Here is a 25,539-nt window from a genome sequence, read left to right on the forward strand (position 1 = left end):
AGAGATAATTTCAGAGCGCTTTCTCTTTTAGTCAAAACAATTAGTGATTATCGGAAACACCTGTAGCAATAAGCCAAGGATACTTTTCGCTTAGTTGATGTCCTATTTCTACAAAACAACAGATCATTATCAGTTCCCTGTGAAATTAGCAATAGGTTTTGAACTTTACGCCAGATATAAGTAAAGCCTTCAAGGTACTTTCTCCACATAAACAATTCCACAACTCTCCTTGATAATAAATAATACCTACTGAGGTGTAGGTTTTGAACTTAAGAGATTGAAGTCTCCTCAGACAAGGTTGCCCTTTTCTTTAGCTGGAACCAGTAGTGGGTTACACATTTTGTTACTACTGGTTCGCCCCATGCCCGCCTGCCCGCTTCACGCAAACATATGTGTGAAGCCGGCACACATGCGCCTTCTACGCATGTGCCTGGCCTTCCACACATGCGCTTTGCTTGTGCCTCACAAATGTGCCTAAATAGGATGGCATAGAGCCGGGGTAGGGGGCCAGGCCAACCCGCGATTTCTGCTACCAGTTCAGGCGAACCGGTCAAAACTGGCTGAATACCACCTCTGGCTGGAATGCTTACAAGAACTGTCTACTGTAAGTAGTCAATATCTATAAGGAGGTATAGATGCTCTTCAACTTGCCCTGTGTTGTTTGGAAGAAAAGTGGGCAGTATTGTAGGTCATTTCCACCACCTTTTTTTTTCTCATAGGAAAATTAAGAATAGCATTTATCTAGAATCTCTCTACAAGGCAGACCTATGCACTTGCCAATTTCCTCTGTAGCTCCGTGCAAGAGCAATAGGTTCCAATAAGCAAAGAATATATAGATAGGTATCTATTATACTTGTTTTGTGATTGATGTTCTATGTCACATAGAAATGCTTCAGAAAATTAAAATGGAAAATTCATGCATTTAATGTAGACAATTGATGTACACGGTAGAAGTTTTGAAAAAATAAAAAATAAAAACTAGTTAGGAATCTTAGATGTGGTGTGATAATTTTGTTACTGGTTGGCCTGAGTTTCAAATAACACTTAAAAATGGTAATATCACCCTTCCTTTGCTACCTCCAAAGTGCTTCAAAGTTACTTCTGTAAACTTATTGGTGAGAATTGCTGTAAATCATAAAATAGTCCAAATACATAGGAGAGTTGTATGCTTGTGAGTGGTGTTCAGGTTTTTTTTCCCCTCCTGTCTCTTTCTTCATTAGGATTTTGTTAGCCCAAAGATTGTGTAAAGTTTGTGTGACTAAGCTAAAGAAAACTAATTCTGATTCCTTACTCCTTGATAGATTTTAAACTCCAAAATATTAAACAAAGATTAAAACAAAGTAGTCTGAAAAGATTTTCTCTCTCTCAAACTAGAAATGTAAAGTTTATATATGTGCCCAATTTAAAATTCCTTCTTTAGTTGAATTTGCAAAGGGTGCAGTCTAACTTTGATTCAATCCTACAATCTTGCTTTAAAGCAGCTATAAATATCTTTCTACCACTGAGGCTGAAGAGTTGTAATAAAGTTTTGATTGAAACTCAAAGAGCTGAATCCATCCTGCTCAAAACCCTGAAATAGGAATCGTGAAAAATCGACAGGATACTGTTCCCCTGTGTTTCCAAAGAGACAGGGTCTTATCTACTGTATCAGTTCGTCTAAATTCATTAATATGCTGATTTTTTTTTCCTTTTATGTCAAAATAAGAATTAAAACTGAATCGCTGACCTGATCTTTCGATGCTGTTAATTGAAAAACTGGGGAAAAAAATTATCATTCTCATCATTTGGGAGAGCTGCAAATAACTCCCTCATTCGTATCTGCATCCTTGGTTGCCCACACAACGGCAATACTAAAAGGGAAAAAGAAGAGGAGGAGGAGGAAGAAGAAATAGTGCTGTTTTATAACACTGCTTTTAGCTCTTGAAGTTTTTCTTCGTAATATATACGAAGCTGGTTTTTTTTTCTTTTTTTCTTTCTGTCTCTTCTATACAGAAAGGTTCGTAAAAAATATTTCATCCTTCAGGACTTAAGTTTTAATTTCTGCTCACGGTTGATCTTCTTGCTCCGTTTACATCATGTTCTCCATGGGAAGTGAACAAAATAGAAGTTCTTTGGCATGGGGGTGATGGAGAGATCATACTGCTGCAATTGTTCCATTGTGACGGGATCGGGACCTTTCTAAATTTACTTTCCGGTTATCTGGAATATAGAAAAGGGAAAAGAAAAAAAAGAACCGCGTTAAGATTTTTAAAACGTGGGTTACTGCAAGCGTTAAGAGGTTTTTCCAGGCAGACCGAGATTCGGATCAAAGGCGTTATCTAAACAAATTATTAGGATATTAGTGAGAGCTTGGCGGAGTTAAAGGGGTATTGCAATCAACACAAAATTGCTTTCCCGATCCAGGTGATAAAAGCATTGGGAAAAAGCCCACCCAATTCTCCCCCTTGGATAGGGCAGGCAACAGTTAAGCGCTACGGAAAACATTACTATTTAAAATAGCTTCTCTATCCAGATGTTCTGTGAAAAGAAAGAGTGGCATTATTATTATTTTTTCCGAGTGGAGGAAATTCACCAATCCGCACAAGAAGGATTCCGACATTTAGAGTATTCCCTACACACATTGCCAACAGGGGGGGGGGGGGGGAGATAGAATCTGCAATTTAGAATTAGTAAACAGTCCTATTCCAACACATTCCTCCAACGAGTTTTATTAAACAAGACACGGAGCAAAATTTAGGATGAAATTTCCGTACCTGGCAATTATAACAATGCACGATCAACGTGGAGGGAAGGCCCACCTTAGCTTAAAAAAAAAGAATCCCGCTATGAATTAAGCATAACTGCAATACAGGCAAGGTGAACCTATTCATATTTGATATAAATGTGCGTTCTCATTAAATTTACTTAGCAGTTGTTGTTTCTCCGGAACAGTCAAGCAATGAGTAACACTTTTGCTTCGTCCCCTGGCTTCAGACCACACGGGGAATGAACAATTTATCAATTTGGCAATAAATTTGGCAGTTCCTCTCCTGAGGAAATAAATTACTGGTTGACATTGAAAAGGGAGTTGGGCAACAAATGGCTTCAGAAGTATTAGTTCCTTCCGCCACTCTTAATTAAGCTACCAGAACCAAGTCTCTGAGAATTCATGATCCTTTTCTCTCTACTATTTTCCATTTTTTTTGGTGGTCTCAGAACATCTTACATTCATGATTAGTAGTGACAAAACACACAACTGAAGCTCCTTGAACATATTGCAAAATGGATGATAGGCTTAATAGACTTTCCTAAAGTCATTGGATGATGACTGATGAATTTGTCATTTCAACTCCAATTTGAGTTCAATTAGTGTTGCGGCCTGCCAACAGCCAGTGGACCTGAGAGCAGATTCGGACAGTGAGGAGGTTGGGGAGGAACATAGGTCAATCGTGGAGTCTGGGGAAGGCTCTGATGAGGGTTCTGCATCGGAGACAGAGATGGAGCCAGGGCCATATGCCAGTTATCAGCTGCCTTTGGAGTCAGACATCAGTGAGGCAGATGAACAGCTGGAGCCTGTTCCCAGTGTGCGCATGCGCAGAGTTGCCAGACAAAGGAAGCAGTTAAAGAATGAGGTCGACCTGGGAGCAAGGCCACAGGTGGATGGTGAATGGCCCCACCCATAGGGAATAAAATATGAGCCAAAGGGGAGGGGTGTTTGTAGGAGACAGTTAGTTCATTCCTGCATTCCTGCCAAGTATTGCGACGTCTGAGAGATATCTGCCTAGCCACTCTCCAAGCCTGATAAAGGTAATTGTGAACTATCTTGAAAGGACTGTGGGAGAGGAAAAAGTTTACTGAAGAGAAATTCACTGTAAATTAAATAAAAAGGGGTTTATCAGGACAAGGAATTGGCTTCGTGCTGCTGGGGAAGTCTAGGTCAGAACAATTTGCATGACATGCATCAATGAATCCACTTTCATCAAATGTTTGAAGGGTACAGGTAGCCCCTTGTTTAGCAACACCATTTGGGACCCAAAACTCCATTTTTAAGTGGCGTGTTCCTAAATTGAAAAATACACATGGTTATGCTGCTCAAGAACAGCATTCTAAGCAGTCATGATTGCTGTCATTAAATGAGGAATGTGGGTACTTCAGTGAGACTCTCACAGGATGGTGGCTTCCTGCTGGCTTCCCCAATGACTTTGGCTTGTGAGAAGCTGGCAAGGAAAGCTGCCAATCATGTAAATGTGAATGTGGGATTCAACAATGAGTGTAAATGATAAGATCTGGTTGTAGCTACACTTGTTCAGCACCATCAAAAGTTCTACCTTTCTAGGAGCCCACGATACAGAATATGTAACTAAGGGAAAATGCAAATATAAGAGGTAAGTGGAGAGGACATAAACTCACCAGTTTATATCCTTTCCACTTACCTGTTATATTTGCATTTTGCACAAGACAAGCTCTTTTGGGCATGCCACTTTGCGTTTTGCCCAAATAGGATAAACTTTAAAGAAAGAAAGACATTAGATCTGTTTTTTTAAAGATCAAAGGGCTGGGAGACGTCATTGCCCATATTTTCTCCTTACCCCTCAAACCTGTGTCACAACACATTTAATCATTTTAAACATTAAGGTAGAAATAGAGGGAAACCTTCCTTTGTGTGAATTCTATGATAGAAGTTTCTACGTCAAGATTTTCTAGGGGCTTATAAACATGTCTCTTCTAAAGAAAATGCAGTCAAAGAAATCTCCAAGAAAATGCAGGAGTTTGAATTGAAACCGGGGGTTTATCCAACTGAACATGGGTAAAAGGGTTGATCGTGTTTTCTTCCTGAATCAGATTCAGGAAGAAATGAATCCTGTTAATGCCTGTCATTTACTTTGTCATAAGTTAACTGCTTTCAAGAAAAAAAAGCAGGCATTTGGACTTCAAGGTGTGATAAACATTTCTTAGGCTGCTTTGGAAGAGAATCAGTGGTGGGTTCCGGATCCCGTTCCAACTGGTACAGTTGGAACGGGCCCGCCATCGTCCACATGGATGCGTGCAGCGCACACATGCATTGTACTGTCCAGTGATGCTTCCGCAAGCCTCTGCGATGTTCCAGCTGCTCAGTGTAGTGTCACGCAGGCGCTCTACGCGCTGTGCACAGAAGCGCCAAAGACTTTAAAGACAGGTAAGGAGCACGGGTAGGCAGGTGCGCCCTTTGGAGCAACATACCGGAATAGTACCCGGTGCTCCAGGCGGGCTCTGGTACGCCCATACCAGGGCGTACCTCCTGCAACCCACCACTGAAGAGAATATACTATTCTCCTCCAAAGCAGAATATACTAGGCACACAGTGGCTCAGTGGCTAAGACGCTAAGCTTGTTGATCAGAAAGGTCGGCAGTTCGGCGGTTCAAATCCCTAGCACCGCGTAACAGAGTGAGCTCCCATTACTTGTCCCAGCGTCTGCAAACCTAGCAGTTCGAAAGCAGGTAAAAATGCAAGTAGAAAAATAGGGACCACCTTTGGTGGGAAGGTAACAGTGTTCCGTGCACCTTCGGCATTTAGTCATGCCGGCCACATGATCATGGAGACGTCTTTGGACAGCGCTGGCTCTTTGGCTTTGAAACGGAGATGAGCACCGCCCCCTAGAGTTGGGAACGACTAGCACATATGTACAAAGGGAACCTTTCACTTTACCTATACTATGACAAAGACAAGCTGAACTGTAAGCATAGCTCTTGGGTGCTGACTGGTTGCGGTGTACCGAAGCAGCTTCTCTTACACATATGGTCAAATAAATATTTTAGGCAGAAAGAAATGCACCATAAATGTCAGGGGCTTGTGTGTCTACGGAACAAGTGGTTGGTCTATGTTTCACAAATCTGCAGTCTTATGCCTTGCTCCTCTCAATCATAAAAGAACATTATTTTTGGGGGGGAAATTGAGGGTGTAAGGAAAACAAATGTCTCCAGGGCACCAAAATTCTCTTGAAATTTCTGCTGATTGTGTTGCCTTGAGGCTAGGTATCCTGGGAGAACAGCAAACTCTCGCTGTCAGAACACAATAGAGAACACATTGCTTCAAACAGACTTACTTGGCACATCCAATTTTATCTGCTGGAACCCCAAATCTAATCAAAGTGGCTAAAAAAGGAATCGGATACAAGAAAAAAAAACAAGATGGGAAGCTCACCGGCGTAGAGTGACATGTGTCATCATAAAACTCTCCACTTCAAGGCACAACTTATATACTTGGTTCCTGTGTGTGTGTGTGTGTGTGTGTGTGTGTGTGTGTGAGAGAGAGAGAGAGAGAGAGAAAGAGAGAGAGAGAGAGAGAGAGAGAGAAAGAGAGGGTAAGTGTGTAGGCAGCAACAGAGGACACAGCTTTTGATAAGCTCTTGGACCAGAAATCGCTTGGCTATTTTCTTCTTCCTGGCCTCACTGCCAAAGAAAAGATTGTGTGGGATAAACAAGGAAGTTCTGCTCAACTTTCTTGAGCTTGTGTTCTTGTTATGGGGCGTGAGAATACTGAAACGGAAATGTATGATTATGGAGGAAGAGGACGATGGTGGGTGGGAAGGGCTGTGTGTGAGTTGGCACCAGTGGGGGGATTCAGCCGGTTCGCACCACTTCAGGAGAACCGGTTGTTAACTTTCTGAGCAGTGTGCTGAACTGGTTATTGGAAGAAATCATTAGGGCAGAGAACCGGTTGTTAAATTACTTGATTCCCACTACTGGCTGGCACTCAATGGTGCCTTGGGGAAAGTGACAAGTCAACAGTTCTAAACTAATCAAAGAGAGAGCCAACCTAAAACTATGGACACATTTCCTTACAGTGGGAACAATTAACCAATGGAATGGCTTACCTTCAGAAGCTCCATCACTGGAGGTTTTTAAGAAGAGAACCCTGCTGGCTTTGTGCCTAAGACGGGACCAGAATGCAGAGATTCCCAGTTGCTAGTTGATACCTTTACCATTACACCAAACTGGCTCTTTGCCACCTATTCCCATAATTCACATGTATGAATAAGATGCAGACAATTAAACAATGGGATTGATTATCACAAAATGCTGGTGGTTACCAATCTGGATGGCTTGAAAGCAGGTTGGACCAGTTTATGATAATGGAACAGAACAACAGAAAAATGAGTTGGAGGTCTTCTAGAACAGAATGAAAGAGTTGGAAGGGACCTTGAAGGTCTTCTACCCCATAGCATTTTAGATAAATGGCTGTCCTGCCTCTTCTTAAAATCCTCCCGTGAAGGAGCACCCTCAGCTTCTGAAGGTAAGCAGTTCCACTGGTTAATTGTCTTCACGGTTAGGAATTTTCTCCTGAGTTCCAGGTTGCTTCCTATTCTCATTGAAAGTCAAGAGGAGGATCAATGGCTATGGTCTTTGATAGCATTGAGCCATGGTGGCACAGTGGTTAGTGTGCAGTACTGCAAGCTACGTCTGCTGCCTCGCAGGCTGCCTGAAATTTGGCAGTTCGAATCTCACCAGGCTCAATGACTCAGCCTTCCATCCTTCCGAGGTCGGTAAAATGAGGACCCAGATTGTTTGGGGGCAATAGACTGACACTGTAAACTGCTTATAGAGGGCTGTAAAGCACTGTGAAGCAGTATATAAGTCTAAGTGTTGTTGCTATTGTACTTCCTTCCTTCTTTCCTTTCCTTCCCTTCCCTTCCAAGTGGTTAGAGTGCAGTACTGCAGGCTATTTTTGCTGCCTGCAGGCTGCCTGCAATTTGGCAGTTCGAATCTCACCAGGCTCAATGACTCAGCCTTCCATCCTTCCGAGGTCGGTAAAATGAGGACCCAGATTGTTGGGGGGCAATATACTGACCCTGTAAACCACTTAGAGAGGGCTGTAAAGCACTATAAAGCAGTATATAAGTCTAAGTGCTATTGCTATTGTGAAACTGGAAGCTGCCACTGAGCATCCTTGTGCATTTGGCTGATCCCTCCAAGAACACATTGCTGGATCAGATTGGTAAGGAGTGTGATCTAGCAGGTCACTGTTTTAGTTCTTATGTTTTTCACCTGTGTTCCACCTGTAGCATGTCTTATGTGTGACCTTAACATGATTTACGATTGACCTCATTATCTTTTCCCATGCTTCCGCCTGAAATTCTCTAACTCATGTTTGAGATGGTTCAGGTAGATATCATGCAGTTTTTTTAACAAGATAATTCACCAGCTATCTTTAAAAAAAAATATGTTAAGGATGGGCATGTTGAGAAGTGTTAAGAAGTAGTAATTTAGTCATTTTTCTGCCTTTAATAATTTTAGCTGAAACTTCCAGGGGCACAGACAGATGGGGCCAGTAAATCTGCCACTTTTGTAATTAGGAATAAATTTAAAATATCTCTGTCTGCTGGTCCCTCCTTGTAATATAATAGAAGCTTTTAAAAAAACCCAGTAAAAAAAAATGATTCTATGCGGAAAATGAAATGAAGATCTTCTTTCTAGTTGTAAAGCTCACTCAGAGCTCATGTTGAGTCTTTAATAAAAGGTGCCAATGTAGAAATGAAATGATATCTTTTAGAGTAGAATGGAGCTGGAAGGGACCTTGGAGGTCTTCTAGTCCAACCTCTTGCTCAAGCAGGAGACTCTGTATCACTTCAGACAAGTGATTGTCCAGTCTCTTCTTAAGATCCTCCACTGGTAAAGCACCCAAAACCTTCTGGTGTTTTGAAAAATAAGTTGATCTCTTCTTCTTTATGGCAGCCCTTCAAATACTGCTATCATGTCACCCCTGGTCCTTCTTTCCTCTGCACTGGCCGTACCCAAATCCTGCAACTGTTCTTCATACGTCTTAGTCTTAGTCTCCAGGCCTTTAATCGTCTTAGTTGTTCTTCGTTGCACTTTTTCCAAAGTCTCAATATCTAACGGGGTGACCAAAAGTGGATGCAGTATTCCAGGTGGTCTTACTAGGGCTTTATAAAGGGGTACTAATACTTCACGTGGTTTCGATTCTATGCCTCTGTTTATACAAACAAAGACTGCATTAGCTTTTTCAGCGGCTGCTGCACTTTGCTGGCTCTTGTTTAAGTGATAGTCCGCTAGGACTCCAAGGTCCCTCTCATAGTTACAGTTTTTGAGCCAGGTTTCACTTATTCTGTACTTAATCTGCACCGCATCCAATGTGCAATGTAAATGCTACCATTCATGTCTAAGTGTTGTCAAGCATGACCGTTGATCAGTGGTGGGATTCAAATAATTTAACAACTGGTTCTCTGCCCTAATGACCAGCTGGGTAGGCGTGGCTCGGTGGTCATGTGACCATGGCCAACTCAACGTCACTCAGGTTGATGGATGCTTCGTCTTAGCTGTTACAATGCAATAAGGGTTAACTGGAGAGGCAGTTTCTGTAAGCAGGGCAATAAAGATCAGGAGAGAAACAACACCAGAATGTTTCCTTCCTGCCTTCCTTACAGGATTAGCCCTGCAAAGTGGAAAAAAAAAACAAAAGGAGATTTCTTCTAACAACCGGTCCTCCAAACTGCTTAGAAAGTTAACAACCGGTTCTCCCGAATAGGTGCAAACCGGCTAAATCCCACCACTGCCGTTGATCTTGCCACAGCGAAATACAACTGGGCTACAGTAACCCAACAGAAACTTGAAAGGAAAGCTGTTCTTAACTTGTAAATCCTAGCTGGAAAAAGTACCGTTTCTTGCAGATATTCATGGCTGGAATTTTTCAGCCTGTAAAATAGAGGAATCCCAACGTATCATTTTTTTCCTTGAAAGAGACAGACGCTTTACTGCACTCCATAAATCTTGAATGCGGATGGCATTTCTCAAAAAGATCTAACAGCCTTTTAATTTCATGTATCTATCAAGTGAAATGAAGAGTCACTCAGATCAAACAAGTAGTCCTCAATTTGCAACAGTTTATTTAGTGGCTTAGTGTTCAAAGTTACAATAGCACGGAAAAAAGTGACAAAACCAGTTTTTCACACTTACAACCACTTTAGCACCCGCATGGTCATGAGATCAAACTCAAACTCATATTTATGACTGTTGCAGTGTCCTGATGATTCCTCTTTTGCGACCTTCTGACAAGCTAAGTCGATGGGGAAGTCAGATTTCACTTAACAACAGTTTGATTCATGTAACAACAACATTGATTCACTTAACTATGGCATGAAAGGTTGTAAAACAGGGCAAACTCATTTAACAAAGGTTTCACTTAGCAACAGAAATGTTGGCCTCAATTGTGGTCTTAAGTCGAGGACTACCTGTATTTCAAAGCCAGATATATTTTTTTCAGGTTTAAAAATACCCTGAATTTGGGGGACTTTTTATACTTGAAAGTTACACAATGTGGACAAAAATGGGTTGTTAACATCACCTTAAAGAGAAAGAGAAAGGGGAGAGTGGAGGAGAGAAGAAGAGAGGAAGGGAGGGGGAAGTGAAAGAAAGAAAGAAAGAGAAAGAAAGAAGGAAGATAAAGAAAGGAAGGAAGGAGGGAAAGAAGGGAGAAAAGAAAGAAAAGAAAAAAGGAGAGGAAAAAAATCTCAAATTTTAAAAGTTGTGTTAGTCAGCTTGGGAGAAAATATAAAGATACCTAAAAGGGGGGAAAAAAACTGCTCCCTTCTCCCAGAAGTGGGAATTATTTGCAATAAGGCAAACACAGACAAAACCTTGGCATAATTTAATATAATACCCAGTGATCTGTACTTTGCAAGCCAGAAAAGAAAAGATAGGTACAGAAACTGTGAAACTGATTGAAAAGCCAAAATAGTAATGGCAGAAAGGAAGCCATCTAATTGAATTATCTGCACAAACTCCCCAGAAATTAATAAGAATTGCAAATAAACTTGGCCTCCCTTGATCAAAAGTGAGACAGAGGGAAGGAGAACAGATCAAGAATGTCCATTCGCTCATTTCTATTTTAGGAAGGAGAAAAATGGAATATTGTACGAATACAGGTGAGACAAAATGGGAAAAAATGCAATGTGAGCTGACTCGAATAAAAGTGAGTTGCTGTCTTGTATTTCCTAAAGAATACAGAATTCAGTGTCTGGGGAATATTACTTTTATTTTGTCTGAACTGGGGAGGAGGAGGAAGTTCAAAGACTGCCATAATAGAACAATATCAAATTGTTAAATAAAAGCCAATCAAGTTAAGTAAACCATTAAAAAAAAAGTGAAAAGAAACAAAAGGCCTTTTCAAGCAATAACTTTAAAAGCTTTGCAAAACCTGCTCCTGGGGGATTATCTGTATTTGAAACAAGAGAAAAAGAGAGAAAGGAAGCATGTTTCTAAAGGCATGCACATTGCGAGGCCGTAAAAGTTTACGTATCAAATATTTATTTGTTCATGTAAATCTGGGTTCATTGAAATGCCCTAACAAGCAATCTCTGTTTTTAAATGATTTCATACTACTGTGGCCGCCAGCGGCCAGCGGAGCTGGCAGCAGATTCGGACAGTGAGGAGGTTGGGGAGGAACATGGGCCAGTCCTGGAGTCTGGGGAAGGTTCTGATGAGGGCTCTGTGTTGGAGGCAGAGAGGGGGCCAGAGCTACATGCCAGTTAATAGCTGCCTTCAGAGTCAGACATCAGTGAGGCAGATGAACAACTGGAGCCTGTTCCCAGTATGCCCATGCACAGTGTTGCAAGACAAAGGGAACAGCTAAAGAACAGGGGTCGACTTGGGAGTAAGGCCACAGGTCGATGATGAATGGCCCCTCCCAGGGGAAATAAAAGAAAAGTGAAAGGAGAGTGGAGTTTGCAGGAGAGAATTAGTTCGCTTAATTGTCCCATGAGTCTCCAAGACTCCTTGCCAAGTTTTGCAGATCTTGGCCTGGCCGCTCTCCAAGCCAGATAAGGTCTGTGACTATAAATCCCCCCTTGAAAGACTTTGCTGGATGTGAATGAGCAGAATTCACAGTCAAGGGGTTTTTGACGGGACCAGGAGTTTGCTTCATGCTCTTGGGAAGCCTCGGTCAGAAGACATACAATTCCAGTATGACCAATCCAATTGAGAGCCACTTTGGTGAAGGCAACAGGCTGGAAACTGGGAGAGTGGGAATTCTAGATCCACCTTAGGCATGAAGCCAGCTGGGTGACCTTCACCCAGTCCCTTTCTCTCAGCCTTAAGAAGCAGGCAACGGCAAACCATTTCCGAAAAACCTTGCCAATGAAACTGCCAGGGACTTGTCTTGAAAGTCACTGGAAGCCAACATTGACTTGAAGAGTCAATGAAAAGAACCAATCCTAACCTCAACGTGACACTCAAGTGCATTTCATTTGATGCTCAAAAACTCTGTTAGGATCTTTAAATAAAACCTTGAGTAAAACAAACTAACAAATCAAAAGAGAATGGCAGGAAATGTGGTGATACCTGCTGATTCTAAACAACCAAGAAACAAAAAAGATAGACCAGTTGACCATGATCTGCAATCTAAACCAACAATATTCTCTAAGAAATAATGAATAGGTTTTGCCCCTATGATATGAGTGAAGTACGTTGTCATCATTGCCCAGTAGAGTATGTAAATCTTCAAAAGCAATCAAGGTTTCCTAACTTTTAGAATATGGCTTTGTAAACAATGCCCATCCATCCCCAAAATTCTTGTGCAAATATTGTCGCCCCTACCAACATATTCCACAAAACCTTCGTACAACCCTTGATCCCAAAAAAGAGTTGGATATCCATAAGTGGTGGGTTTCAAAAATGTTTCGAACCTACTCTGTGGGTGTGGCCTCCTTTGTGGGAGTGGCTTGCCGGCCATGTGACCTGGTGGGAGTGGCTTTCCAACCATGTGTTCTCTCTCTCTATCTCTCCTTCCTTTTGTCTCTCTGTCCCTTTTTCCTTTTTTTCTTTCATCTCTCTCTCACTTTTTCTTTCTTTTTTCTTTTTTTATTTATTTCTTTCTTCCTTTCTTTCTCTTTCTCTGTCTGTCTGTTTGTCTGTGTGTGTTTGTGTGTGTGTGTGTGTGTGTGTGTGTGTGTATGCGTGTGCGTTTGTGTGTGAATGGTGGGTTTCAAAACTTTTGGAACCTCTTCTGTAGGTGTGGCCTGCTTTCGGGTGTAACCTCTTCTAACCGGTTCAGTAGATTTGACGAACCAGTTCTACCGAACTGGTGCAAACTGATAGGAACCCACCTCTGATATCCATGCTTTGGATGTGAGTCCCAGCAAGATATCCACAAAACAACTTGAATAGATTCTATTCTGTCTATTCTATTTTCCTTCAAGGAACCTCTGATGAACTTTGCAATAAAATAACCTGATGCTATGGAAGGTAGCATCCTTTTCTTCAGAATTCCTTCCCAGGAGTAATACAGGAAGGATGGGATGAACCCTCAGAATTAATTTATCCACAGTTGCCATGATCTCAGTTTAAATACAAATGTTTCTTCCACATTAAGCTAGCTTAGCGCCCAGAGATTTGGTCTGCTTTCTCGATGTCATCTGTAGACAACTGCCCACAGGCACTCTTTCTGTCTGTTGATCATCTGTTTTGGCTTGGAGGCAAAAGAACAAAGATGATGGAGGTAAATAAAAAACAAGAACATTGAGCCAAATGGCCTTTATTTATTAAACTTCTCAAAGTTTGATTCAATGACATTCCAAATTGCTCTAAGGAAGAGCAATTTTGTACTTTCCTGATTAATCTTGCGGTTACCACATAGTTTATGCAATGTAGTTTACAATACAGATTATAAAATTAAATATCGCTCAGGGCAAGAATGGCTCCTGTCATCCTATAATCAAGCCTTGGATGTCAGACCATCATTTTCAAAGGTCTCCATCTGTCCAAGGTAACAAACAAACAAACAAACGAACAAACACACACACACACAAACATACACACACACCCTGTGGATATTTAAAGCCACCTTCATTTATTCTCCAGCGTGCTTCTCCTTAAAATTGAAGTCAAAACCTTCAATGTCTCAGGAAGTCCCTGCCAAGCAAATGCTACATTTCAGGTCATTTTAAATAAAGCAGTGCATTATTAAAAGAAAAAAAAAGAATAGCTACTCTGTCGAAAAGGGATTACTTTGCTCTCTTTGCAACAGAGAGATTTCCTATGTAAATTGTCAGCTGCTGAGGCTCATCGTAAAGTTGCTTTCAGGAGACAGGCTGAGGTTAGCAACGAAAAGAGAAAAGTTGAGAGAAATAAGTGAGAGTGAGCAAAAACTGGACAGGGGATTTGAGGTTAGTATCCAAAGAGAATGCTGAATCCTGAAAGGACCCTGAGGAAAAACTAGTCAGCTTTTAACAGAATAACAAAGTTGGAAGAGACCTTGTAGGTCTTCTAGTCCAACCTCTTGCACAAGCAGGAGACAATTCCAGACAAGTGGCTGTCCAGTTTCTTCTTGAAAGCCTCCAGTGAAAGAGCACCACGACTTCTGAAGGCAAAGCCCTTCCATGGGTTAATTGCTCTCACTCTTAGGAAGTTTCTCCTTAATTCCAGGTTATTTCTCTCCTTGATTCATTTATATCCATTGTTTCTGGACTTGCCTGTGGTGCTTTGGAAAACAGGTTGAGCCAGTGGTGAAATTCAATATTTTTTTTTTACTACTGGTTCTGTGGGCGTGGCTTGGTGGGCTGGCAGGGGAAGGATACTGCAAAATCTCCATTCTCACCCTGCTCCTGGGGGAAGGATATTACAAAGTATTCATTCCCACCCCACTCTGGGGACAGCCAGAGGTGGCATTTGCCGGTTCTCTGAACTACTCAAAATTTCCGTTACCGGTTCTCCAGAACCTGTCAGAAACTGCTGAATTTGATCCCTGGGTTGAGCCCACCTTCTTGGTGGCAGCCCCTCAAATACTGGAACACTGTTACCGTGTTACTTCTCATACCCTTCTTTTCAGGAAACCAGACAAACTGAATTCCTGCAACCATTCCTCATATGTTTTAGCCTCCGGTTGCCCTAATCATCTTAGTCCCCCTTTTCTTTTTAGGAGAAAAAGTCAACGAGGCAGGAGCTTCGATGGATTTGAAACAAAGCAAAGGCTGAATTTAGGAAAGGACTAAATGGTAATTAGATCTAAGTCACAAGTATGTGCAAGACAGGACCATAGCAAAAGCTCTTTCAGGGTGTGCCAGGGGTGGGTTTCAACCGGTTCGCGGCGGTCCCTGTGAACCGGTTGGTCGTCGAACCCGGAAGTAAGTAACTTCCGGGAATGGCGAAGGGCGCGCCCGCCCGCCCGCGGTCCTTACCCGGTTTTGACGAGTTCTGCGCTTCCACGCATGTGCAGGACGCATACAGCACCTGCGCGATCCTCCAGGATCCTCCTCGAACCAGTAGCAGCGGCTGTGGGAGGCTCATTCTGGCGCAATGCATGAGCACTGCACATGCGCAGAAGGCAATGCACATGAACAGACACATGCTCACATTTGTGAACTGGTAGGGGAGGTAAGGGAATCCCACCCCTGGCTGTCATGGACCAGTCTGAGCAAAAGCTAAGATGTGCGCAATAAGAGAATGGATTACCCCAAATTATTAATGGAAACAGTAGGTCATTTAACAATCTTTATGGTCAATCTCTGAATATCAGTTTATCCAGAGTAAGGCTATTTCTTTGGCGCAAATAATGAGATGAAAAGGTTCCCCCCCCCCCCTTCCTTCACCAGATGCCTTTTTTCCACACTTGTCTTTTTGCCTTCTTCCATCTTTAATTATGTAACGTATCCTCCTTTCAAACTGACTTAACTTGCCCTGGAGGAAACAATAGGAATTTTATGTCCTTCTCCAAAAGACAAAGACGCTGTCCTGAAAATAGAGTTTTTCAGAGCGATTCTTCCTAATTTACTAACCTTTTTTTCACAGCTTTCTACCTGCTTTGCAATAAATTGGGCACAGGGCTAGGCTGAGAATTTAAGAATTCTCAGATTGTAGAAAAGCACCAAGTTTAGGCTTTGGCCAATGTACTAAAAACTCACATTTCAAAACAACCGTAATTGTACAGCAGAGAGTTCAACGGCAGCTCTCTTGAACTTGCAAAGAATTTACAGCTTCAGCAAACTGAACAGACCTATTCTAGCTGGCACTGCCTTGCTGCTATCATCGAGGTTCCTTTTCTTAATTCAAGATCTACCTTTCATTCTAGCTTAAGTACATTATTGATTCGGGTTGTCAGCTGGGTCCATCTCAAGGTATAAATTCTTTGCCATGTCTTAAAACTATCTGTGGGTGAACCTAGATAAAATATATATATCCTGTTCTGACCTAGCAGCACAAAGCAGCACGAAGCTGAGTCCTCGTCCTGATAAACCTTTTTTATTTAATTTACAGTGAATTCCTCTCCAGAGAAGTCTTTCCTCTCCCACAGTCTTTCAAGATAGTTTGCAATTACCAACCTTTATCAGGCTTGGAGAGTGGCCAGGCCCATATCTTTCAGATGCCGCAAGAATGCAGGAATGAACTAATTGTCTCCTGAAAACTCCACTCCCCTTTCGCTCCTCTTTTATTCCCTATGGGAGGGGCCATTCACTGTCCACCTGTGGCCTTACTCCCAAGTCGACCCTTGTTCCTTAGCTGTTCCATTCATCTGGCAACTCTGTGCATGCGAACACTGGGAACAGGCTCCAGCTGTTCAACTGCCTCATTGATGTTTGACTCTGAAGGCAGCTGATAACTGTCAGATGGCGCTGGCCCCCTCTCTGCCTCTGATGCAGAGCCCTCGTCAGAGCTTTCTCCAGACTCCAGGACTGGCCCATGTTTCTCCCCAACCTCCCCACTGTCCAAAACTGCTACCAGCTCTGCTGGCCGCTGCAGGCCACAACAATTCCAAAGCAAGAAATTCCATTCCTTAAGTCTAGGAACCAGTTTTCTTATTATCCCCTCTCAACTTGCAGATCAATACAACAGTAGCCCCAATGGTATCTTGCTGATTTATTAAATTCCTAACAGACCCTGAGACTAGGAAGGGATTTTTAATGAATCTGCCTTCTGATACCCAAAACAGTAGAATCCTTTCTTTTGGCTAATTAAACTTTTAAAACCCAACTCTTTTTAAAAGTGATATAGTTTGAATAAGGCCTCCTAAAAATGCACAGAAAAATAAATCTGAGTGTGACCTTTCAGAATTGACTTAAGATGACATTTATTGGGATTACTTTTCTTTGTAATGAGAACTCAGAGAAAGATCAAGTGACACTACCTCGCAGCACGAGGCTAGGTGATAATCTATGGGGTGCTGTATTCTATAAGGTCAAACTTAGGGAAGTTGTTGGTCTGGTAGGTTGAAGCGATTCAGCTACGATATGCCTGGATCTATAAACTTGTTGGAAAAGTTATGTATGGTTAATGGACTTTTCATTTCATGATTGTAGAACTCAGGGGCCTACAAATGCAAATAAGTCAATGTATCATGCCTTGGCTCAGATGTTGAGTTCATTATAAACATTTATTTATTTGGATAATTTTTCCCCTTCAGGCTTTCTAACCGAAGTGTGGTTAAGGCAGTTTGCAATAGAATTATTGAACTAGAATAGCATTTCTTACAAATCAACCACAAAGCCAATAGAAATAAAAAGACTACATCAGGGCTTCACAGAAAAAACAATCAATCAATCAGTCAATCAATCAATCAACCAACCAACATTGTGAAAGGATATCCAAAGTGTTGCAAGATCTGGGCAGCAAAATAGAGAAGGAATCCACCCTCCCTGCAATAATCACTCTATATGTCAGCGGGGAAAAAAGAGGAGGAGGAAGAGGAGGAGGAGGAGGAGGAGGAGGAGGAGGAGGAGGAGGAGGAAGAGAAGAAGTAGAAGAAGAAGAAGAAGAAGAAGAAGAAGAAGAAGAACTATCTTCTATCTTTACTACTATCTTTAGTAGTAATTGGTCTTCACGGATAAGACTATGTTAGCAGTATGTGTTATTAATAAACATTAGGTTTTATACTGTGTTACAGATAAGAAAGTCTTAACAGTATGTGTTATTAATAAACACTAGATTTTATACTTTATTATGAATTGCTATGAGTGTGGTTTACACAGAAAATATACAAATTAAGTGACAACGAAACCATAAATAGCACTGCATTATTTATACTGAATAATCCTTTTTTTTTAAAAAATATAGACAACTTGTCTTTTGGAAACTAAGATCTTATCCAACTTTGTTTTGTTTAAAGAACAAAAGAGGGGGAAAACTTTGAATTTTCTCTTTAAAAAAAAAGCTACTTAATATTGGAAAAATCAATTCAGAAATGCCATTACTTGGGACATCTTCTAAATGGCTGAGAGTTCTTCCATTTCTATAACTGGAGCCCAAATTAGAATCATTCCAAAAACACTACCATATGCTTGCCTCAAGGGTTACAAGACAAATCAATCTTTTCCTTCCTTCCCTCCAAAGTAATTGGACTTTTAAATCACCCAGGAAAATTGGCCTCTTTGACAATACAAGCTGAGCCATACGTATATTCCCCTCTGTTGGGATGCAGTGAGAAGAACGTGGAGTTAGAATTCAATCATGTCATTGGTATTATTTCTATTTCAACAGCCCCAAAAAGCATTTCTTTTTATAGTCTCGTTATGACATAACATTTTCTCTGTAGGATCAGGGTTGATGGCTGAGCTATGTTCTTGTACCTAAATCTGAAGTCAGAGCAAAAGCATTCTGCTATATCCACGTTGAGCAGTATGAGAGATTCAAACGCGGACTGGCATTTTAAGAGCATCTTCATTGACATCTGCTTTAGAGTCAGTTTTTAAGAGAGGGAAATGGCTTGGGAGAAAGTTACACCAACTGGCTCCTCTTTCCGTATTTACTCATCTAAACTCTACCCTCATTTTCAGAGGTCATTCTAGGATTCCCCCACCACCACCAAATGAAGTTTAGTGGGCAACTATCAAGAGACATTTTTTTTCAATATTGCTAAGTTATTTCTATTCTCAACTTATTCTCTTGACGATCTACTCAACAAACCCCAAAGTGTCTTATAGATCTATCCCAAAGCTGCTTTTTCAAGAGTCAACTGGACTTTCTGGTTTTTCTTTGAAGACATTTCACTTCTCATCCAAGAAGCTTTTTCAGCTCTGACTGGATGGTGGGGAATGGAACGATTTATCCTTTGGTCCTTTGCATTCTTTTAGCGAGATGTTAAGGCTACCTGGAGATTAATCTCTGTCCTCATGGTCACCGGAGTTGTGCAAATGGGTGTGGAGCCTTATTGGACCTCTTGAAAGGACTGTGTTGTAGACTGGAGATAGATGATGTCATATTGGATGAGAAGCAAAACATATTCAAAGAAAAATCAGAAAGTCCAGTTGGCTCTTGAAAAAAACACCGTTGGGACAAGCATGACCTGGATGACTGACAATCTCCATAGACACTTATAAGTCTCAGTTTTCCCCACTGATAAGTGGCATTTATAAGCAAATCCTTTAAACCCTTATGACATTTGTTTTCCCAGACAGCATTCAGGCAAAAATCTGTAAGAAATACCAAACTAGGCATTTGCATTTTACCTTTTGACATGTTCCATATCTATTGTTTTGGGCAATCCATCTGTGACACAGGGACAAAATTCAGAAATACCACTCCATAAAATCAAACATCTGCATAGAGCATAGTGCTATTAATATATCTTCTTTTCCACTGTAAGGTAAAGGTAAAGTTCCCCCCCCCCCCACATATCTGCTAGTTGTTCCCAAAACTAGAGGGGGGGGCGCTCATCTCCATTTCAAAGCCCAAAAACCAGCTCTGACCGAAGACATCTCCTTGGTCATGTGGCAGGCATGACTAGATGTCAAAGGCACATGGAACGCGTTACTTTCCCACCAAAGGGAAAGTTCTATTTCTATTTTCTCTAGTTCTATTTTTCTACTTGCATTTCTACATGCTTTTGAACTGCTAGGTTGGCAGAAGCTGGGACAAGTAACGGGAGCTCACTCCGTTATGTGGCGCTAGGGATTCGAACCCCCCCCCCTGCTGATCTTTCTGATCAACAAGCTCACTGTCTTAACCACTGAGCCACCATGCTTTCCATTGTAGATGCAGGTTAAAAAGCAAGCCACATTATTACGGTAAGAGGTACAATGTTTTACTAATGTTGGAGTAGCTAAGAACAAACATCAAATACACACCACCCTAGGAAAAACAGATGGGAGAAACATACCTACCTCTTTTTTGATATGAGGGCAGACCGAAATAATGTGGAGCCCTGTCTTAAAATTGTTCTACTGAAACTTGAGTGTGAATTTTCTCCGTGGGGTTGTGTATACGGGTTCACAGCAATTATTAGATGTGATATCTGAATGAGTTTAGGTTCCCTTTCGAGCTTAGGTGCTTCAATGACCCCATTATTTTTCTCCCTGTACTCCCAAGCCTGATCTGCTTAATTATTTTGACTAGCGAAACATTGAAAACATGAATTGCTGATTTGTTTAAAACCAATGGGACAACCGAAAATACTCCACGGGAAAGAGGAAAAAATAATAATAAAAAAAACATCCAACAACAGATGAGAGGGGGAGCAAAAAATCATTTCTATAATGGAGCTTGGAGACAGGACAAGGTTTGAGAGCCCTTTGTATTATTGTAGTTTCTATATCATGCGGCATTGAAATTCCTTTTCTGTTTAAACTGAAATATGCTCTCTATTAAGTCTTAATTAGACTGTCAGAAAGTGGCAGTCTGGTAAGATTTACACAGAGCGAGGGGGTAGCTGATGTGATGAATTAACTAAAGCAGAATATGTGAATTTGAGGGGGAAAAGAACCGTTCCCCATCAGAAGATGTTTTCCTGGGAAATGTTGTGGCTTCATCGGGAAGCTGTGTTTTTAATGGGTAATCTGAACAGAAAGGTTGGGTTTAGGAATGCACTCATGGAAAGGAATGAGATGCTATCTGCTCACATCATGGTTCTTGCCTGTTTGACTCAAGATCATCTCCCTGCTTCACTATTATCTGGGGGGAAGGAGGAGAAGAAGGAGGAGGAGGAGGAGGAGGAGGAGGAGGAGGAGGAGGAGGAGGAGGAGGAGGAGGAGGAGGAGGAGGAGGAGGAGGTGGTGGTGGTGGTGGTGGTGGTGAAAGAGAGAGGGATTCAAAAAAAAATTACTATCAGCTCTGTGGACGTGGCTTGGTGGGCATGGCAGGGGAAGGATACTGTAAATTCTCCATTCCCTCTCCACTCCAGGCCCTGCCATGGCTTGGTGGGCGTGGCAAGGGAAGAATACTGTAAAATCTTCACTCCCACCCTACTCCTGGCGAAGATTACTTCAAAATCCCCATTCCCTCCCGATCAGCTGGGACTCAGGAGGCAGAGAATAGATGGGGACAGGGCCAGCCAGAGGTGGCATTTACCGGTTCTCCGGAGTACTCAAAATTTCCACTACCGGTTCTCCAGAAATGGTCAGAACCTGCTGAACGCCACCTCTGAAATATTACCCATTAAAATAATAAAAACCTTGATTTTGTTTTAAATCAGGGAGCACGAAAATAAAACAAGGGCTTTGAGTTTTAAGAAAGCAAGATGCCATCATGCTAACTATATTTTTCTTTGCTTTGCTTTTCTAAGGATTCATTTCTCCTTAAAGGAATAAGTTCTGACAGCAGGATTCTTCCCTTCCTTCCTGTTTCTCCCTGTTATGATATGTTTGCTCTGCTTGGCCAGCAATAAATGTGCTTGTGCCATTTTACAACGCAATATGGTCCCCCACCCCCCTATATATGGAAGTCACAAGAGACTGGCACCAGCATGTGCTTAAGGTATTTTCTGACATCAGCTTTCACTTCACACTTCGGCTGAAAGCAACGGATCTGACAAAACACAAGGAAGCATGCAAGGAGGCACTTCACCTCCTATCTACTAGTGTCCTGACAGCAGTCAATAGTAATTCCATCACAAGGCTTGCAAGGATAGTAATAATAATAATGGTTAAAAAAAAAAAAAAAGATGCTGCTGGATGGGAATATTCCAAAGCTTTTGAGCTTCAGATATGCCTTGCAACATTTCATTGAAGATGGCATTTAAATAAATGGTATATATAATAAATGTACATAATAATAAATTATTGAGTACGCCATGGATCAGAACAACCAACAGGGAGGTGCCAGAGACATCAGTAGAAGCCAAAATCACAAGGCTACATCTGATTTACTTTGGTCATGCCATGTGTCAGCTTTGGAAGCTACATTAACACCAAAAGCTTCCATGCTGCCACATTCTTGTGCTTGGGGAATTGGGAGGGGGGATTTAGCAGAGGGAATGTAGTTAGACATAATAGCCTTCTTTTTAGTCAAGGTCATGGTATTCCTGCACCTGGAAGAGGATGGTTGAAGTAAGGTTGCGAGTTGGGACAATTCTGATTGGACGAGGTGATGGACTGATGGGTGCAAGGGATGGGTTGAGACTTTTGACTTGCTGAGCGAAAGCCCGGAAATCTCCGATTCAGGTTTTTCCAGATGTGCCTGTATACCTACTCTAATAAATGTGAGCTTTGAGAAAATGCCTGTCTCCGAGTTTTTCACTGGCGTTGGGTTTTCTGGAACGTTGACACCCTGCTTGCAAATTCATTGGAAAATTCAGGAATGGCTCGTGGATCAAGAAGAAGGCCAAGCAAAGAACTTGCTGGCTTGATACCATCAAAGATATAAAGATGAACATCCAACCATTGAAAGAAGCTGTGATTGACAGGATAGCATGGAGAGCACTATAAAGTCATCAAGCATCAGACACAGAGGTGGTATTCAGCCAGTTCTGTCTGGTTCTTGCAAACCGATAGCAGAAATTTTGAGTAGTTTGGAGAACTGGCAAATACCACCACTGGCTGGCCCCACCCCTGATCTATGTGCTGCCTCCTGAGTCCCAGCTGACCATCTGGGTCTTCTTTTGTTGCCCTGCACAGGAGAATGGAGCTGGAAAGCAGGTTAGTGGGGTGGGGAGAGAATGGGGATTTTGCAGTATCCTTCCCCTACCACACCCACCAAGCCACGCCCACGGAACCTGTAGTAAAAAAAAAAGTTGAATCCCACCACTGAATTCGGACATAACTGAATGGAAAAATAATAATGAATAAATGGATATAATATATGTTTTTGTCTGAACTGGACACCAAATTGCTTTCAACAGCTGGTATCTTAAATTCCATATGTTGGTTGTTCTATGGATTTGGACATCCTGTTTGATGGAGAGTACAATGATTTCATGCAGAACATCAATCTTTGCTATGGAAGAGAGCAAGCTTTGGATCGGTTCATCTAAACCCATCCACCACTCTACAACAGAAGCCGGAGGTAGCCACCCATTGCTGGTCGCCCTTGTCAAAAACAAGTCACTATCTTTTCACTATCACTTGCAACACCTCTTCTCTTGTATTTGCAATTAAAACATTTGTGTTGGCCCTCCCTTCAAACAGCGGCAACTTTGCAACAGCCCATAACTCTCATGTAAAATGGATTTTAAAAAAAAATACAACAAAGGCAGCCTATCTATAATTATTATTTTTAGAATAAAATAGCAACATTTTTTATTCATGGCTGGGCTAACATTTGCAATTCAGTGGTTTGCAATATTTAAACGATACTGAATATGCAAGAAGACATCGGAAGGTGGCTGGTGCAAGGAACAATAATTAGTATCTGCCCACTGACAGTGTTACAGGGTGGCTGGAGAGCCTTGTCACTTACCTACGATTCCTTCGCTATGCCCATCTACTGGAAAAACAAATAATAGAGCATGTGTCTTCAGCTATAAATTAGATGTGAGCAAAGACTCTTCCAGATTAAAACAAGCAAACAAACAGATGAATGGATAATAATGTGGGGCACAGAACACACTTTTCAATCCATGCTTCGAATAAAGAGATCCTTTTATGTTGCTAGCTACGCATTTGTGAAAAACTCAACATTTACTACTCATTTGCCTGATTTATTAGACTTACACCCTGCCTTTTTTTTTAATAAGATTTTTCCTCTTTTCTCCAATTTTCACTTTATAAAGGAGAGAGTGGACTGGCCCAAAGCCATTCTGTGAAATTCTCTTGTTTCTTCAGCGTTGAAGAAGCTTCTTGGATGAGAAGCGAAAAGTCTTCAAAAGAAAAAAATAGCTCAGTTGCCTCTTAAAGAAAGCACTTTTGGGACAACTATGACCTAGATGACTGAGCAATTAATTTTGTTGTACCATGTGCAATGACAATAAAGTAAACTAAACTAATGGAGAAGTGGTGAGTTTATTTAGACAGCCAGTCTATATAGCCAATAGTCATCAAGATCTATGCCCGTACTATCTGAATGCTGAACTGAGAAAGGCTCAGGTTAGATTACCCAATTGTTCCCAGAGATCTGTCTGTATTCCGCATGAAATTTGGAAATATCTTTATAAAGCTGAACACGGTTATTATTCCAGGAACACACAACTGCCCTCCATGTTCCACTCCAATTTAAGCTTTAGTATGTTCTCAGAAAGATTAGCTCCGGGTGAGAATCCCTAGCTTTGACTCGTCGATCAGCTGATTAGAATAAGTGTGCAGCAACAGGAAAATATGTGTAACATTACACGCATACACATAACCCAGATCAGTGATTGCCAGACTTAGAAATAACTCCCTCATTTTCTTGCCAATGCATGCAAAAATAGATTAGTTCCAAGCGACTTGCTGTAAGCTTCTGGATGCATTATACACATCTCAGTAGTTTTCTGTATACCTATTTTCACAGCAGCGCAAAAACGCCTTATAAGAAGCACTTGAATGGATCTTGTTTCCATTAGATACTGAAATGGATTTTTGGTGAGGTCAGCAGTATGTTTCTCAAAGCATCTCAGGTATACACGGAAGAGAAGGAACTGCCCTTCTGTCTTGTAAGACTTATGGATCCAGGGGTTGAAAAACACAATAATATGATTACTAGTACTTAGTTGATTACACTGACTTTTCTTTAATGGAGGGATATTCCAATATTGCCCATATCGAATTAGTAATAGTTGCTTATTGGTAATAGTGAACCTCAAGAAAGAGATAGAGATCCTAGAAAGAGTTCAGAGAAGAGCAACGAAGATGATAAGGGACCTGGAGGCTAAACCATAAGATGAACAACTAGTTGAGGGAACTAGGTATGTCTAGTCTAATGAAGAGAAGGGGACATGATAGCAGTCTCTTTGAGGAGGAGGGGTCAACGTAGTCTCCAAAGAACCTGAGGGCAGGACAGGTAATCAGTGGAAGATTAATCAAAGAGAAATCACACCTAGAATTAAGGAGAAATTTCCTACTGCGAGAACCATTAACCAGTGGAACGGCTTGCCTCCAGAAGCTGTGGGTGCTCCATCACTGGAGGTTTTTAAAGAAAAGAATGGACAGCTATTTGCAAGATCTAATCTGGGTCGGTCCCAGAGTTTTTGTCTTCCGAGTCTTTCAGACTCGTACCGGAGGCCGTTCTTCAGGGAATTTCTTTCTAGCACAGAACGTGCTTTGGGCTGTTCTGTGTGTGGTATTTATATGGTGCCTGTTGTATGTGGATTTTTAGATATTGATTGGGGTGTCCATACTATCTGAAAAGCTGAAAGCACACACTCTGCTAGAGAGAAGTTCCCTGAAGATGGGCTCCAGAACGTTTCCAAAAGCTCGGAAGACAAGCTGTGGTCCCAGTGGCTGACCCAGATGG

General features: G+C 41.6%; 1 protein-coding gene across 2 annotated transcripts in view; it reads right to left on the reverse strand.

Annotated features, from left to right (window-relative positions):
• Positions 1-900: 900 nt before the first annotated feature.
• The window catches only part of DIAPH2 (diaphanous related formin 2), a 339,263-nt gene continuing 314,624 nt past the window's right edge, over positions 901-25,539 (reverse strand). For both annotated transcript variants that reach the window (XM_032227728.1, XM_032227726.1), the window contains one exon: positions 901-2,199. In XM_032227728.1, the coding sequence (XP_032083619.1) occupies positions 2,135-2,199 (65 nt within the window). In that variant the 3' untranslated portion in view covers positions 901-2,134. The remainder of the gene's footprint in view (positions 2,200-25,539) is intronic.

This window comes from Thamnophis elegans, chromosome 12, assembly GCF_009769535.1.
Source record: "Thamnophis elegans isolate rThaEle1 chromosome 12, rThaEle1.pri, whole genome shotgun sequence".
NCBI classification, from domain to species: domain Eukaryota; kingdom Metazoa; phylum Chordata; class Lepidosauria; order Squamata; family Colubridae; genus Thamnophis; species Thamnophis elegans.